At 57.6% G+C, this 16,797-nt stretch overlaps 1 protein-coding gene across 12 annotated transcripts in view; it reads right to left on the bottom strand.

Annotated features, from left to right (window-relative positions):
- Positions 1-16,797, bottom strand: part of PPP6R3 (protein phosphatase 6 regulatory subunit 3) — an 89,430-nt gene that overhangs the window by 24,211 nt on the left and 48,422 nt on the right. For all 12 annotated transcript variants that reach the window (XM_060177252.1, XM_060177249.1, XM_060177251.1 and 9 more), the window contains exons 8-13: positions 12,450-12,579; positions 10,623-10,775; positions 8,081-8,230; positions 6,395-6,459; positions 4,747-4,862; positions 2,935-3,020 (exon numbers count right to left, since the gene is read on the bottom strand). In XM_060177252.1, the coding sequence (XP_060033235.1) occupies positions 2,935-3,020; positions 4,747-4,862; positions 6,395-6,459; positions 8,081-8,230; positions 10,623-10,775; positions 12,450-12,579 (700 nt within the window). The remainder of the gene's footprint in view (positions 1-2,934; positions 3,021-4,746; positions 4,863-6,394; positions 6,460-8,080; positions 8,231-10,622; positions 10,776-12,449; positions 12,580-16,797) is intronic.

Genomic DNA, 16,797 nt, shown 5'->3' on the forward strand with positions numbered 1-16,797 from the left:
TTTCTTTTTTTTAATATTTTATTTTATTTATTCCCTTTTGTTGCCCTTGTTGGGGTCAATATTTTCTATGTCTTTCTTTTATTAAATCAACCTGTGCCAGGCTGCCCGGCTCAGGCCGCCTCGTGGCAGTGGCAATCCTCGCACTTCCTGCGGGCCTGAGGGACGCCCGTGAGTGTTCAACGCGACTGAGTGAACAAGACAGACACAGGCTCCTGCCCTTGAGGGGCCGAACTCAGACACCGAGCTCAGCACCTCAGCCTTAGGCCACACGGCCACACAGTGGCCAGCAGGCGACTGTCCCTCCTCTAAAGAGGCCGAGTGGCTAGTGAGGGAGTGAAAGGCAGGAGGGGCTGCAGCTCCTGCCACAGCGCGCAGGGTGTGGGCAGCGAGGCTTTCCCCTCAGTCCTACTCCGGGGCCCCAGACTTCTGAAGGTGGCCGTGGGCTGGCTTAGGAATTCCTCGCCCTATCCTCTGTCTCTCTCTCCCTCTCTCCCCCCTCTCCTCCTCTCCCTCTCCCCCCTCTCCTTCTCCTTCCCTCCCTCTCCCACACTCTCTCTCCCCCCCTCTCCCTCTCCCTCTCCTTCCCTCCCTCTCCCACACTCTCTCTCTCCCTCTCTCTCTCCCCCCCTCTCCCTCCCTCTCTCTCCCCCTCTCTCCCCCCCTCTGCCCAAGCTCCCGGGGCACAGCGTGGTCACACTGCCCACCAGCCGGGTGTTGAGGCGATGCCCAGGGCCTGGCTCGACCCCGACTCCACACTGAGGCACCCGTCTTCCTGGTGTGTGAGCATCTCCGATGGGAGACAGCCCGGGGGCTCCCCTCCGTGTACCCCAAATACACTCCAGCCCCCTAAAGTGAGGGTCTGTGACCAGAGGGGAGCCCAACGGCATCACGTGTGAGCGAGGGGAGAGGGGTGGGGTGCCGGGACCCAGCGGGCAGGCCGGGGCGGGCTGAGTCAGTGCCCGGCCCTGCAGCTGGCACCGGGGCAGGAGTCGAGGGCAGCTGCGGCAAAGCGATGCGCCTTCCTCCCACTGCGGCCCTGGGAGGGTGTCTGGAGCAGACCCTCCCCCGGAAGGCCACCGCCTCGGTGCCTGGGGACAGGCCGGGACTGAAGGGGGAAGGTGGTGCCCGCCATGGGCATCTCCCAGCAGCTCCTCGGGTGGGAGGCCCCCACGCCAAGCCCCCCAGCTCTGTCAAGTGCGCCTGACATCACCTCAGCAGGTGCCACTTCGCTTCTTGGCTACGCCTGGTCACCCTTGTCCCCCTGTCCTGCCCGGCCCGCAGCCCTGCCGCGCCCTCCTCAGCCCTCCTCCCGGCCCTGTCAGTCGGGAAGGTGTGAGGCTGGGCCATTGCTTCTCATCCCGGCCATCCCCCCCCCCCACCGACCCCCAGGGTGCCCCCCAGGGTGCCTGGCGCGTGGCCTGGCCTGCGGGAGTGAGCTGGTCTTCTTCCATGGGGCTGGACACCCACCCGGCTCCCGGGCCACAGGGGCCCACGCCGCCCCCTAGTGGCCACTTTACCCCCCTAGCCCCCCCCCCCCCAGCTCTTCCAACTCCCAGCGCTACACCGACCCAGAAAGCCCGTCTCAGGCGTCGGGCGGCAGCGCAGCGGGGTAAGGGCATGTGGCGTGAAGAGCAAGGACGGAGGTGAAGCACAAGGACCGGCGTAGGGATCCCGGTTCGAGCCCCCGGCTCCCCACCCGCAGGGGAGTCTCTTCACAGGCGGTGAAGCAGGTCTGCAGGTGTCTGTCTTTCTCTCCCCCTCTCTGTCTTTCCCTCCTCTCTCCATGTCTCTCTGTCCTATCCAACGACAACAATAACTACAACAACAATAAAAAACAAGGGCAACAAAAGGGAAAATAAATAAATAAATAATAAAACAAATTAAAAAGCCAGTCTCGGGCTGGGTGGCGGCGCAGCGGGTTAAGCGCACACGGCGCGAAGCGCAAGGACCGGCCTAAGGATCCCGGTTCGAGCCCCCGGCTCCCCACCTGCAGGGGAGTCGCTTCACAAGCGGTGAAGCAGGTCTGCAGGTGTCTGTCTTTCTCTCGCCCTCTCTGTCTTCCCCCTCCTCTCTCCATTTCTCTCTGTCCTATCCAGCAACAACAATAATAACAAGAGCAACAAAAATGGGGGGAAATGGGGGCAGTGGATTCGTGGTGCAGGCACTGAGCTCCAGCGATAACCCTGGAGGGAAAATAAGCAAGCAAATAATAAAATTAAAAAAATATTTAAAAAAGAACATACTGGGAGGAAAGGGCCCCCGCGTGTGGCAGGCACTGTGACCCTGGGGCCTAGAGAGCTGCTACTTCTCTCCAGCGTCCCTGTCTGTCCTGAAGGAGCAGCTGGCCACACCAACTCCTAACTGCCGGGACCCCAAGGGCGGGGCGGGGCTGCCCCTGTGCCCGGGCCCCGTGGGCACTGGCCTGTGCTCTGAGAAGGCTGTGCCGGGCCTAGCTTTAAAAGCAAGAAGAGAGGCAATGCTTACCTTCTCACAAAGCACAAACTAAGAAGAATGCATTCCAAAGTCCAGTTACTTTTGAAAAAGGTTACCAATGCCATGACTCCCCGGCTGGAAGGCCCCACCTCTCACAGGTTTGACAGCTGGGGACAGCAGCCGCCAGTGAGGCCTCAGCCGAGAACAACTCACACTGGGACAGCCTCAGTCAACACTAGGGAGCGCCGCGGGGACTCAGGCCTCCGGGCCCGCTCACGCCTGCCGAAGAGGGAAGGTCGGGGGCCCTGTGCTCGGGGCTGGGGGCAGGCTCCTCTGGGCTTCCCGCCCAGCCTGGCGGGAATCAGGAGCAGGACCGTGAAGCCCGGCCAGAAACAGCCTTGGCCCCAGTCTCAGGGACACACGGAAGCCCCCTCTCGGCTCTGAGAGAAGGGGTGAGGGTGGGGAGTCCCCAGTCACCAAAACCGCCCCGGTCCCACCTACTAGATCCACCGTGTTCCTCTTGTTCGCCTCTCCCAAGGAGCTCGAGCAGAAGGTCTCCCACCGCTCCCGGACTCCGTCTGGCAGTTCTGCAGAGGGGGGACAGCCCATGAGCGGCTACAGCGGCCCGTGTGGTGAGGGAGCCAGGGGCGCCAGGCGGCCGTGCAGGAAGGACTCGCCTCGCGGACGGGACGAGCACTGGGCTCTGAGGGGTGGCAGGCGAGAGCCCCGAAGACGTTCAGGTGCCTCACCGCCTCAGCGCCCAGCACTTGTGAGAAGTTAGCAGGCTTTTTTTTTTTTTTCCTCCAGGGTTATTGCTGGGCTCGGTGCCTGCACCATGAATCCACCGCTCCTGGAGGCCATTTTTTCTCCCTTTTGTTGCCCTTGTTGTTGTAGCCTCGTTGTGGTTATTATTATTGCCCTTGTTGACGCTATTCGTTGTTGGGTAGGACAGAGAGACATGGAGAGAGGAGGGGAAGACAGAGAGGGGGAGAGAAAGACAGACACCTGCAGACCTGCTTCACCGCCTGGGAAGCGACTCCCCTGCAGGTGGGGAGCCGGGGGCTCGAACCGGGATCCTTATGCTTTGCGCCACATGCGCTTAACCCACTGCGCCACCGCCCGACCCCCAGGCTTTTTGTTTTTATCTTGCAGTAGAAACTGAACTTGGAAGCTGCTGAGTTTTTCCAACAAATTCTTCTGAGAAAGGCACCGTGTGTGTGTGTGTGTGTGTGTGTGTGTGTGTGTGTGTGTGTGTGTTGGGGGGGGGTCCCCAATTCTAAGACATGCAGGCACAGCCGGCCCCTACACGCGTCTGTGGACAACTGAGGGGTTCTCTGACCAACAGACGACCCTCTTCGGCTTCTCAACGCTTCTGAGCCTTTATCGGGTCACAAAGCGCCGGTTTCCGGAACCTGTCGCGGCCGGGAGGGACACGTGCTCTGGGACAGTGAGGCGGCAGCGGCCGGGAAGGGCCCATCGAGTCATCACCACCCGCGAGTCCTGCTCTGAACACAGCACTGCGCGTGTTCGCGTCCCTCACCGGCACACGGCCCCACGAGCAACTTCCAGGAATCCACACGGACCTCGCACCCTCCTCACACACGCACGTCCACGTCCCCCCGAGGAGGGTGCTGTCAGGGCCTGGCTTCTCTCTCGAACGCGAAGAAACGAAAGGCAGGAGGGCAGAGCCCAAGCTTCCCGTCAGCCTGCGGCGCCTGCTCTCAGCCACCTGCTCTGTACACTGCAGTGTTCAAGCCCCCGGGCCCCACCGGCAGGGTGAGCTTCACAAGTGACGAAGCAGGGCCGCATCTGTCTCTTTCCTTATCTCCTCCTCTCTCAACTTCTCTGTCTCGATCCAGTAATAAAAATGACAAAATGTGTGAAAAACAACACTGCATTTTCTCCGGAAGAGCAGCAGCAGCGCGCGTTTCCGGTGAGCAGACCGCCCGCCACGCGCGCACCCTGGATACTCGGCCCGTGTGGCGCCCAGGAGGCCGGCAGGACACACAGGGACGTGACGCTGAGGCTCCCGGGGGCGGTGCCGTGCCACACGTGAGTCACGTCCGTGCCGTTTCCTCACCGGACAGCCCGAGGACCGGGCTGGAACTGAACCCCGAAGCCCGGATCCCGACCTGCACTCACGTTGGCGGGGGGCTGCGGGAACGGCACCGCGGACACAGGAGCCCACCCCGCACGGGCCGGGGAAAATGCCGAGAGCCTTTCGAACCCCAGCCACAGCTCTGGAGCGGCCTTCAGAAGCAGCGGCGGGGATCCCACGGCCGAGCCCAGAGCCCGGGGCAGGCGGGGCCTCACCTCTGATGAGCTGCTGCACGGCCGTGCTGCCGGGGCCCTTGTCGGCGCCGTGCGCGACGCAGTTGGCTATCCTCGTCAGGTGGCCCATGTAGCCGTGCCGTCTTCCGCCCTCGGCCCTGACGGGGGCAAACGACAGTCAGGGTCCCGCCGTGGCACGACCAGGCTGGACCCAGGGCGCCAGGGCGAATGGAGAACGGAGGGGCAGCGCGTCTACTCTGACAGCCGTCTTGCAAACGCGCCTGCTGGGCGCCCGCTGCGGCCGGGTCACTAAGGGTCAGCCGGGGAAGGAGCACAGTCTGCTCTGGACTCTGTCTCTCAAACTCTCTCCTGTGAGACATAGTAAGTGAAAATCCGATCTTGGGCTAACTTGGGCATTCTTCGATGCCTTGCTATTGCTGTGGCTCTGCCTTCCACCTCTGTGAACGTCTTTCCATTCAGACGTTAGAAGAGGCTGCGGGCAGTGGCGCGGTGGGTTAAGCGCACGTGGCGCCCAGCGCAAGGACCGGCGGAAGGATCCCGGCTCCCCACCTGCAGGTCTGCAGGTGTCTTTCTCTCTCTCCTCCTCTCTCCATTTCTCTCTGTCCTATCAACAACAAACGACATCAACAATAACAATAATAACCACAACAAGAGCAACAAAAGGGGGAAAAAAATGGCCTCCAGGAGCAGTGGAGTCGTGGCGCAGGCACCGAGCCCCAGCAATAACCCTGGAGGCAACCAAAAAAAAAGAAGAGGCTGCAGGGGCTGAGGGATGTGCAGGCCCCTTGCGACGGCATATACAGTTCCTGGCACGTTAATCCATCAGCGCGGCATCTCTCACCTTCAAGTAGTGGCTGTTGCGCTGAGGAGACAGCACAGCGGTTTTGCAAAAGAAACAAAAACACCTTTCCTGCCTAAGGCTCTGAGGTCTCAGGTTCAATTCCCAGTCTCACCATTAGCCAGAACCGAGCAGGGCTCTGGTCAGTTGGTCTACCTCTCTGTATCTCTCCCATAAACAGCAAACAGATCATGCACATAAAAACCAACCTCTACTGGTTGGCTGCATGTAGCCACCACCTCACACTTGCCCCTCCACCGTGTGAGCTGTCCCTCGAGGGCCCCTGCTTCCCAGGCAGGGCGGCCCTGGCCCACCCCGGCCCACCGAGACAGAGCTCCCGTCGCTACGGCGGCTGCCTGCCTGTCTCCCAAGTGTCCAGACTCTGGGCCGCAGGTAGATGGGAACAAACGGGGCTGCTGCAGAAAGGAGACTCTCAGGAGGGCTTGCGGGCGCCTGGGGGCAGGAGGCGTGGGGCAGGGGGCTGACCCCAGCTGCGTTGTTAGCAGCCTCTTCTGCTTCTGGGTGGGTGAGAAGCAAAGCCGAGTGTCTCCTGGGCCGGGCGCCGCCATCACCCTCAAGCCCGAGGGAGCCTAAGCCCCACGCGGAAGCTTCTGTCCGCGGCTTCCCCCCAACAGCAGCGGAAGCATGGGGGGGGGGAGGGGGCGCGGTTGTCCTGAAAACAGTCATCAGGAGCAGGTGTTGGTCCTGCACAACCAGAGTCCCAAGAGAAGTGACTGAAACCGCAGAGGCCAGCGCCAGGCGACGGACCTCAGCGCCCTCTGTCTAGGGCCGGGGCCCACGTCCTTTAGAGAGGACAGCAGGGGTACTTACTGCTTCTTCTCGTTCACTTCCCAGGCTTCAAGTATCCGTTCTATGACCTGGCATTTCTGAAAAAGCTAAACAAGAGAGCGCACCAGCTAGCTTTTACGGCAGGTGAGGCAGAAGGCTAGAAACTCGCACGAGGCCTTTCCAGACCCGGCGAGCCAAACGCAGCTGTGGGTGACGTCGCCTGAGGAGCAGGGGCATTGGAGGCCCTGGCCAGGAGCCACACCCACCGCTCTGCACCTGCGGGGCTCACTCGGCCCCTCTGGGAAGCAGCCGGCAAAGCGAGTGGCTCGGGCAAAAAAAGGGTCTAACTCTTGTAAGCCAGAACTTGAAGGGAATGAGGACGATCATGTGCTAGGAAGAAGAAAACCGAGAGTTCCCAGCAATGCCTGCGCTCATCCAACCTGAGCAGCGCCCTCGTCTCCAGTCTCCAGTCTCCAGGCACCGACACGTGACTGCAGGTTGATTAAAGTGGGTGTGGCCCGCCAGGACTAAGCCAGCCGGCTGGTCAGATTGTGTGGGACTGTGTGACAGCTTGGTAGAGCTTAGTTAGGGGAGCTCTCCCATCCTTGGATGGAAGTCTGGAAAGACACCCCACTTGTTAGCCTGTCTCCTTATAGAGATGAGCCAAGAGGGAAAAGTCCCCCAGACTCAGTTTCTCCCTGTTAGTCTCTCAAGCTCACAGGAAGCCTACAGGCCTCTCAGCCTCAGTTTCCCCTGCTAGCAGGCCAAATGGCTGCCTGCTTTAGGGTTCCTCAAAGTTCACACAGCCACTTCACCTTCTGATCACAAAGGAGAACACCCTCTACCATACACCCCAACACCAGACAGTGAGACCCCCCCAGCTTCTATCTCCTTGTGCCCTTTGATATCTGTGATTCACACCAAGCTTTGTTTTCCTTCATCTCTGACTCGCCTCACCCCTATGCCTCTCTCAAATGCCTTTGGATAATTATAAAGTGCCTGCATCATGGAGACTAATTGTCTTGACCTTTATGTATCTCATCAATTCTTGTCATGCCAGCCCCCTACCACAGGGGCAAGCTGACCTTTAAGAAACCTGTAATTTCTGACAGATTTGAAAAATGTTCTTTGTTTAACTCTCTATATAAACCTGTACCCATCCCCAAATAAAACGAGTGTTTGTACCAGAATACTCCCCGAAGCCTCCTGTCTGAATCACGCGGTTCCTGAGAGCCGGTGAGGAAGGTTTGGTAGCTAGCCCCCTGGCTGGATCCCCTCCACGGGAGTGCCAGCAGGACTGCTCTTCCCAGCCAACCTCACAAAACCTCAGAGCAACAGGAAACCTACAGACTAACTGAGGCAAATCACCTCACATCTGACCCAAGAAAACAGAGCCCAAGAGGCTCACAGAATAGCACACCAAGCTGCTTGAGGCTGCAAGTCAGGCTCCGCACCGGGACTTGGACCCTGAGCGCCGCTGGCTCCCGCAGTGTCTGATGCAGCATCCGGGAGTCTGCGAGTCCCCGAGTTCCCAGCGGACTTTTAAACCAAATCAGTTAACCTCACTAAATAAACAGCCCCCCCCCCTCCAAAAAAGCCCTTGCGGCAGTTAAATATTGAGACTCTGAAATGTCACCCAAAGCCCTTCATTACCTCACTCATCACACACAGAGGGGTGAAAGTTGTAACCAGGAAGAGAAGCAGAAAAATAGCTCCAAGCAGACTTACATGTTTCAGTAATAAGTTGTCACCAGTGGAGTCTTGATCGGTGATTGTGCCGTTTTCTGTGTTTTCAAAAGGACTGGCAAGAATTAGTGCAATGCAGATCTCCACTTGTGTGTGTAAAAAGTTATTCCATGTGTATTTGAAGAACATGTCCTAGATTAAAAAAAAAGAGAGAGAGAGAGCAGCTGTCCTTTATTCAACTAGCCAGACTCACAGAAGGACAGTGGTGACACAAAAAGGAAACGTGTTCCCAGCTGAGACAGTGCAAGGAGCACGGGCTTATCTGAGAGGCTTGCGACCTCCTCAAGGCCTCAGTCACACGGGATTTGCTCGCGCAACTCGCCAGAGAGTGAAGGAATCTAGCAGAAAGCGAGAATGGAAGGAGAGAGATGCCGAGAAGCTTCTCGGAGGAGACGGAGTGCCTATGTTCTCAGGGTGGCAGATGTAGGCGTCCAGGTGAGTGATGTCCGGCGATTTCCGGGGGAGGCTCTGAGATTTTACACGGGGCTTCTGTGCGGGCGCCATACCCCGCATGCTGTTGTAACACGAGACAGCCACAACAGGGTCCCCGACCGCAAGGTGCTCACACCTTAACAAAGAAGAACCAGATGGGCATCTGAAGGCTCTCAGACTTGCACGGCCGGCCTCTGGTCCCATCCCCAGTGCCCCAGCTCCCTGGGCGGCGGGCTGCAGGTTCTCTGTCTACCTCACATCAAGTCAAGCAAGTGTTTAAAGGAAACCCCAGGGAACTGCAAGCGAGCAGAGCAGAGTAAGGTATAGCACGGAGGCTTCCTGGAAACACAAGGTGCCGAGTTAGCTGACAAGGCAGCAGTATCATTTGGAAAAGAAAAGAAAAGAAAAAAGTCCAGGCCGGGTGGTGGCGCACCTGGTTGAGAGCACATGTCACAGTGCACAAGGACCCAGGTTCGAGCCCCTGGTCCCCACCTGCAGGGGGAAAGCTCTGCAAGCGGTGAAGCAGGGCTGCAGGTGTCCCTCTGTCTCTCTCCCTCTCGATTTCTGGCTGTCTCTATGCAATAAGTAAAAGATAATTGAATCATATATATATATATATATATGATTATATATCATCTATATAATTATATCTATATAATAAATAGATATAATTAAATAAAATATATATAATTTTTTACATAAATATATATATATATCCCCCTAAAGGCAGAAAATACAGAGAAATGGGCTCAGGACACCTCTTGAATTCTGCTACCTAATCTTAAACTGACAAACACTAATGGCTAATGATCCGTGTGAAAACTTAGTAAAGAAAAACCTGACACACCCATGTGTCAACAACTGTGCTGCACACCATCTACTCTCCAGCAACATGGTTAAAAAAGGGGGGGGGGGGGGACACTTATCAACGTTGTTTTATCGCCCGGAACCTGATCTGAAGACAACCAGCAGACTAAAGCAACGGCAGGCGTGCACTCGGCATTAAGAGTCTCAAGAGTGACAGAAGACGGCAGGAGGGCAGGGAGGTCCCCGAGGCAGGAGTGAAGGTCTGTCCCTGCAGCTGTATTTACGCTAGCTCGAGAGGAAGGCAGCATGGTCTAAATGAGTAAATAAATGCAGAGGTCCCGGGGACAAGGGCTGCGCTGTGCAAGAAGCGGGGGGCCTTCACGCTCTCGTCTTCTCCTCGGCGCTCTGTGCCGACGCGTCACCCAGAACCCTGCCTCTGAGTGACTGAAGCAGCATCCTGGCTCGACCCTTCAGGTGTGTGTGGCGCTGAGAGCCGACAGCCCTGCGCACCCAGGACCATGTGAGGAAGCTCCAGTACATTTTACAAGGACTCCGAGAGTGAGTGAGCGCTGCCCCCCCCCCCCCCCCCCCGCCCAAGGCCCACAGCAACCCCCAGATACGCTGGAACCCCGTGTCCTTGTGACACCGGCCAGGCGCCAACCCTGGGCCTTCTGTTGTGTGGACAGCAGGACAGCAGGACAGCACCGGAGCTGGGCCCGGACTCCGGCACAGACCTTGGAACTGGGGAGCCCGGGGCAAATGAAGTCCAGGCGATTCCTGGGGTTTCCCCTTCCCATTCAGTGACAGACAGACTAGACGGCTGTTTCAAGAACTGGACTCAAACCACAAGGCCACCTACAGTCTCAGACCCCTTAGGGAGCAGTATCTTCGCGCCATCATAAGACCATGCTGTCAACAGTGGTTCTTTCTTAGTGATACGAATTTCAAAACTGAGCTCCTCGAGTCTAGCCCTTAATAATTTCTAAAACGCTCTACATATAGCAACAATGAGTAAGTAGCCACTGAAAAAATTAAAAGCATTCAGAACTGATGATGAACTCAAGGTAAAAGTTATACAAAAGTCTGTCAGTGCCCAGCCCAAGGGCTGGCAGACAGCACAGTGGTTCTGCAAAATCTCTCCTGCCCGAGGCTCTGAGGTCCCGGGTTCAACCCCCAAACAGAAATGCTCAACACGGGGACACTGCTGCTGATACCCCAGCCGCTGTGTGGTGACGTGAGCTGCGGACCCGTGGGCCACGAGGAGACAGCAGCCGGGGAACCTCACCAGAATGACCCCGATGCTATTCAGCTCCACGAGGTCCTGGTTGATGGTGCTGGTGTTGGTCTGCAGGAGGCTGGATATCAACCTGATGACGTTCAGGCGGGTATTCCCCACGGGAGGGTCCAGCACACCCCACGTCGTCTTCACCACACTTTTCTGAGGAGGAAAAGGCCCGGCAGTTAAACGCAGCTCTGGGAGTGGGGGGCGTGCGGCGCCTCAGCACAACAGAAGTCTGAAGTCTGGCCTGACTTCTAGCGCTGCAGGAGAGCCTGAAGGCACCGCAGGCGAGAGGCCAGCGAAGGGAGGAATCCCTGGCGCTTTCCCCACACTGTAAGCCGTGTGTGGAATCAAGTGTCCCTCTGCTTCAAGGCTCCGAACAGTGAGAGGAAGACAGCAGGAAACCTTAAGAATCCATGAGGAAAAAAAATGACCACGTCCCAGACCTGACCGGCAAGCTGAGAGAGAAACAGAGAAATGAAGTGTGGCTCAGTCAGGAACACAGTCCCTGGTCTCGGCCACATCTGTGACAAAAAGGCAAACTCTGCAAGTGGCCTCTGGATCACGGCCTTAAAACACCCCCATTGTCTCTGTGGACATCACAAAAGATGCGGGGACACTGCGACATTTAGAAGTCTGCAGGAGAGGGCGGTAAGACTCCTGCCTGCCTACACGCCCCACCCAGACCAGCACTCAGTCTTTCTGCTACCCAGAGCATCTTCCGTTAGGAGACGGGGTGGTTTTTTTCCCCCCAAGAAATTTCAAGGACTCCCACACCACACATACAGCCAAGGCGGGTACAGACAGACTCCCTCCTTCCCTCCCTCCCAGCAGTGAGCAGGAGTCCAAAGGAGACAGCGCCTTTCTGCCTCACGAAGAGGCTGCCTTCTTGTCCACTAGAAAGGAGACGCCGGCCCCGGTGGAGGGTGGAGACGTAGCTCAGGGCTGCGAGTCTCCTCAACCCCGTCGCCCCCTCCGATCCGCCTCACCCAATCCCCACCCCACAGGCTCTCCTCTCCTTCCTGCGCGCCTGACCCTGTACTCGTCCTCCACAGCGGGGGCCCGTGCAGCGCACAGCGCACGGATGCCGGTGGGCCCAGTGCGAGCCCACACTGAGCTAGACTCCCTGGGGATGGGTAGCAGCACGCCGTGGCTACCGCTTCAAAGGTCAAAGAGAAAACAGCTTTTAAATGGGGGTGGGCGGTGGTGATGGTTCTAAAGGGACTCTGAGTGGAGACGCTGAGGGGACAAGGGACCGGGAAGGGGCCTTTTTGGGACCGAGCCTCCCGCACTCCAGCTCCAGAAGGCGGCAGCTCCACCCCCAAGCCGAGGCTCTGCACCAGTCCGAGGGCTTGAGGGTGTGAGGGACGAGCACTTTCAGGTGGGGACACCTCTCAACTGCAGGCTCGCAGCGGCTTGGGGGATGCAGGGGTGGGGTGCTCACTACAGAAACAGCCGCTCCCAGTCACGCCCAAGCCACTGCTCTTACTTACAGTCTCTGTTCCCCTGACTGACGCTGGTCCAACTCTGAATGGTGGGGAAAACCCGGCTTCTAAGATAAGCTCCGAATATAATGAACTTTACCACAAAGCCGTGAAAGCGGCAAGCTGAGAAAGGAAGTCCGCTTCACCAAGAACTTAGAGGAGGAGGGCGAGCTGAGCTCCCAGCAGCAGCTATGTATTCTGTGTGGCCTTAATTTTGCCCTAACTCAACAATTAGACTCCACACACCGATTTAAAAAAAAAAAAAAATCTCAAAACCAGCGGAAATAACTGGCTCGAACTCTGGTCACACGGTCAGTGTTCCCGACAACCCGCCGTGCTGTGGCCGTACCTTGGGCGGCTCCAACAGGAGCTCGTGGAAAGATCCAAGTCTTCCTCGGATGGCTTCTAGAACACTCTTATTGACCGGACACGCTGAGCGGCTCATGCCCGGCGGACAGATCTCTATGTGGCCTTCGAATCTTGAAACAAAACAAATCACTGTCACTCGTCACTTTTCAGAACAACCCCTCAAGGGCATCCGCTGCTGGTTACAGAATTACGGACATGATGCTATCCGGACACAGTGACCACAGCTACACTTCTAGAAACAGAGTGGGATGTAGTAAGAAACCTTACGGGGGACCAGTCACCAGGACCGGAAATTCAAAGGCCTACACAAGCTGCTATGCATTTGACAACACTGTGCCTTCTGTAAGAGGGCGGCCAAGCGGGCGCTAGCGTGATGCAAGGCTTCTCTGTCTTCCCCCCAACTGTCGACATCGTGTCGACCTCCACCAAAAAGCTTCAAGTTGATGGGGAGGACTGGCACAGACAGTAGAGGGTCCCTGTGAGACCCACGCCCAGGGCCCTAGTCTAACAGCACCCACCTACCGGTCGATTCCGACATGCTTGTTACAGTCAGTGACCCAGTATCACTACATGAAGCCCACCATTACTCAGGTCTCTTTAGCTGTTGCCTTCCTCACAAAGGTGGTTTTGTTTGTTTATTTGTTTTTTTTGGGGGGTTGCGGAAAATTGAACCTGGGACTGGAGCCTCAGGCATGAGAGCCTCTTCATGTAACCATTATGCTGTCCCCCGCCCCTGTCACCTTTCTCCATTACAGAATCAACGACTGCCACCTCTCCAGATTCAAAGGAGGTCTCGAAACTTTACATCAGGCTCCACCTGACGCTGTTGACTAGCTACGGAAGAAGGGCAAACGCTAGAAGAAGAATTACAGAATCCTGCCTTATGGTTTTCTGCTGTGTCAGTGTCCGCTTGTCCTCGGCGGCCTGACGCCTTTCTGGGAAGCAGCCGGTACTGTGCACGATGTCCCCAACACGGGGACTAGGCTTGGGTTTTTCTCTGTGATCCAGAGTCTTCGAAAAGCAAGACCACGCGTTCACGGCACACCCTCACTGACTGTCGACTCTGGTTATCTGGCCGAAGCAGCCACTATCCGGTCTCTCTCTCTCTTTTTTTTTTTTCCCCCTCCAGGGTTATTGCCGGGCTCGGTGCCTGCACCATGAATCCACCGCTCCTGGAGGCCATTTTCCCCCTTTTGTTGCCATAGTTGTTGCAGCCTCGTTGCGGTTATTATTGCCATTGTTGACGTTGCTGTTGTTGTTGGATAGGACAGAGAGAAATGGAGAGAGGAGGGGAAGACAGAGAGGAGGAGAGAAAGATAGACACCTGCAGACCTGCTTCACCGCCCGTGAAGCGACTCCCCTGCAGGTGGGGAGCCGGGGGCTCGAACCGGGATCCTTATGCCGGTCCCTGCGCTTTGCGCCACGTGCGCTTAACCCGCTGCGCCACCGCCCGACTCCCAACTGTCCGGTCTCTTTCCACACTGCACTCTCTCAGAATTCGCAGCGCACAGTGCACACTGGAAAGGTGGGGGCGCAGTGGTGCAGCCCGCGGCTCTGGTTCTCTCTACTTCTCACTCACCCTCATCAGTGAATGAACACCGGAAGAGCGCTGGCTTGCTGGGAAAAGCATCACATGTTCGTCCACGTCTCTCTGTACAAAACTGCATCATGACTTTCCAATGACAGTAACAACATTGATAACAGAGCAAAAGATTGGGGGTTCCTGGTCTTCCCCCTTGAAGGAGTCTACATACGCGAGGACCCGGCTCTTCTGCCCTCGGCGCTTAGTCAATCATTTCTCCACACCACGTGGCCTTCTGGGTGTCGAACACTCGGGGTTAGGTAAGAACACCACTGCCTTTTGTTGCTCAGAACTGCCCAGCTTTGGCCAGTGGGTGTCCTGTTCTCTCCCGCGTGCATGCCTTCTCTGTCCTTTTAAGGGCCGGGCTTCTGTGCTTGCATTTGAGTGCTTCCTTACACGATGCTGCCAACTCACTCGTACGTTCAATTCTTGCCCCAGTCGAAGAACCAGCCCCTTCCCCGAGGAGTCCTGGTTTCTTTACTGAGCCAAGATGCGGGCACTAGCAGTGCTTGTTCTTGGGTGTCTGGCCATTCCATCCGGTGCCTGGAGCACAGAGCCAGTGCCGTGCCTCTGCCGTAGCTCCTGAGTGCGCACCGGCTTCTTCTCTCCACGGCAGAGCTCGCCCAGTAGGCAGGCAGGCAGGCAGGCAGGCAAGCTTGCTTCATGCCTGGCGCTTGCTGATCTCACCTTCCGCCCGCCTGCCCGCCCGCCGCCAGAACTCCCGCCTGCCTGGGTGTCGGCCTCCCTGTTGTTCAGCAAGTCCTCCACGCACTCGCCCCTGTCATCTTAAACTACCGACCAACACTTCCGCTCTGCTTCTTGGGCTATTTCTTTCTCTTGGGGTTTTATCGGGGTTCTTACTCATCTGGTTTGTCTTGAAGCTTCGTGTTGAAAGGTGGTGCTGTGCAGGAGAGCAGAGTCCGGGATGGTGAGCTGCCGGCCCTCCCACGCCCACGAGGCTCGGGGAACCCTTGCCTCCCTCGTTGGGTTAAGAGCATTGCTTAGTGGGGCCGGAGGAGAAAGATCCTGGTGGCACCCTGGATGCTCCCTTATCTCCGAGACTCCCCCCCCCACTCCCCAGAAAGAAGGGGAGCCTGCTCAGGCCTCACGCCCCGCCGCCAGTGGCCCCAAGCTCTTGGGTGTGAGCAGATCAGCACGGGCTCTAGTCCTCAGGGCTTCCTGCCCCTCCACACCCCAAGGGATCCCGAGTTAGGCCACCTGCCGATGTTGTGTGTTTATGGAGTGATGCATCTCTGAACTCTAACTGTACCAAGATCAAGGCAGCCAGGTGCACCGACCCCGCTCACTTCTCCGTCCCGAGTCTCCTCACAGCGGCCGGGAACCCGCTCTACCTCTTTCCCAGCTTCAGACTTCTTGCAGTTCACACCGCGCTCCATTCTCAGTCACGCTAAACGGCCGCCCCAGCGGTGCCTCTCATCACCGTGCCGTGCGACGACACTCTCGCTCACCACAAGCAGCCGCTCCTGCCCTTTCTCCGCTGTGGCTCCCGGAGGAGCAGGTCGAGGGGCAGGTGCGGCGCGGAGGTCTGAGGCTGGAAGGCACCTCTTGCTCCCAGCCTGGAGCCCAGGCCTCTAGACACTGTGGCCTTTTGCGTGAGTGGCTCGCCAACCCCACTTGCTTGGTAGTGGGCCCATTTTTCTTTCCTAGATACTCTTAATCCCTCCAATTACAAAATCTCATCAGGATCAAGCTAACATCTGGATCCCTTTTTAAAAAACCCATCTGGCTTAGTGTGTCCGAGAAAGCTTCCTGGTCTGAGGACAAGCTCCTTCTGGGGAGCAGTTTCCCGCTGCTCCTGCTGAGGGCTACCCGTGTGTGTCTGTTCTTCCTCTTCCACGTGCATGCGGGTCCCCTCCCTCGCTCGCTCACTGGCACCCCTAGCTGAAGAAATGGAACTTACACGTCACTTTCTCCAGTGAGAGCCGTGCACTCCCTGGGCTCTGAAAGCGCCGAGGGTGTGAGTGTCTTGCAGTCCGAGTGGAGCCGTGACAGCGCTAAGCCCATGACCGCCGCCTGTGCGTTGCGGCCACACTGGCCACTCACGGGACCTGCAGCAATGCTGGCACTGCTCCCACTGACCAGAGATCAAACAACGGGCGCAGGGTGCAGGTGATAGCTGTGCGCACTGTTTTGCTTGAAACCAAAATTACATCACGACAAGTGAATCTGGAAGCCTCGGGGAGGCTGACAGCAGGCCCAGCCGCCCCTCAGGGCCCAGACTGCTGGACGGAGTCAGTGACGAGTCAGAACAGACAGACTGCTCAGTTACAGGAGCTACAGGAGGACGGGGCACACGCGAGTGAGTGAGCCCTCCAGATGTCCGTGCTCCAGGCAAACGGAAACTGCTGGAGGGAGGTTAAGGAGGGCACGAGGCGCTCACTGCAGAGACTAGCGCGGCAGAGGCGGGGGCGAGCCTGCACCCTGCGCACACGGCCTTCTTTCCTCAAGGCTGCTGAGGCGCCGGCCTGTGAGCTCCAGTGCCCTCCCACGGCCACTGCCGCTGGGGAAGAGCGGCCCACGACGAGGAAGGCCTGCTGGCTTGTTCCAGGGTCAGAGTCACGTGTCCTGTTTGTTTCGCTCTCTGAGCAGCAGGATAAATGCTGGAAACCCCAAATCCTGCCAACCGTGTTTCCCAACCGCACCCCTCGGTATTGTACTCAGACGGAATCGAGTCAGAGCTTAAGTGACAGAAAAAAACCCAGCACTGGCAACTGCGGGCATGCCG

The sequence above is a fragment of the Erinaceus europaeus genome, chromosome 17 (assembly GCF_950295315.1).
Source record: "Erinaceus europaeus chromosome 17, mEriEur2.1, whole genome shotgun sequence".
Classification (NCBI taxonomy): domain Eukaryota; kingdom Metazoa; phylum Chordata; class Mammalia; order Eulipotyphla; family Erinaceidae; genus Erinaceus; species Erinaceus europaeus.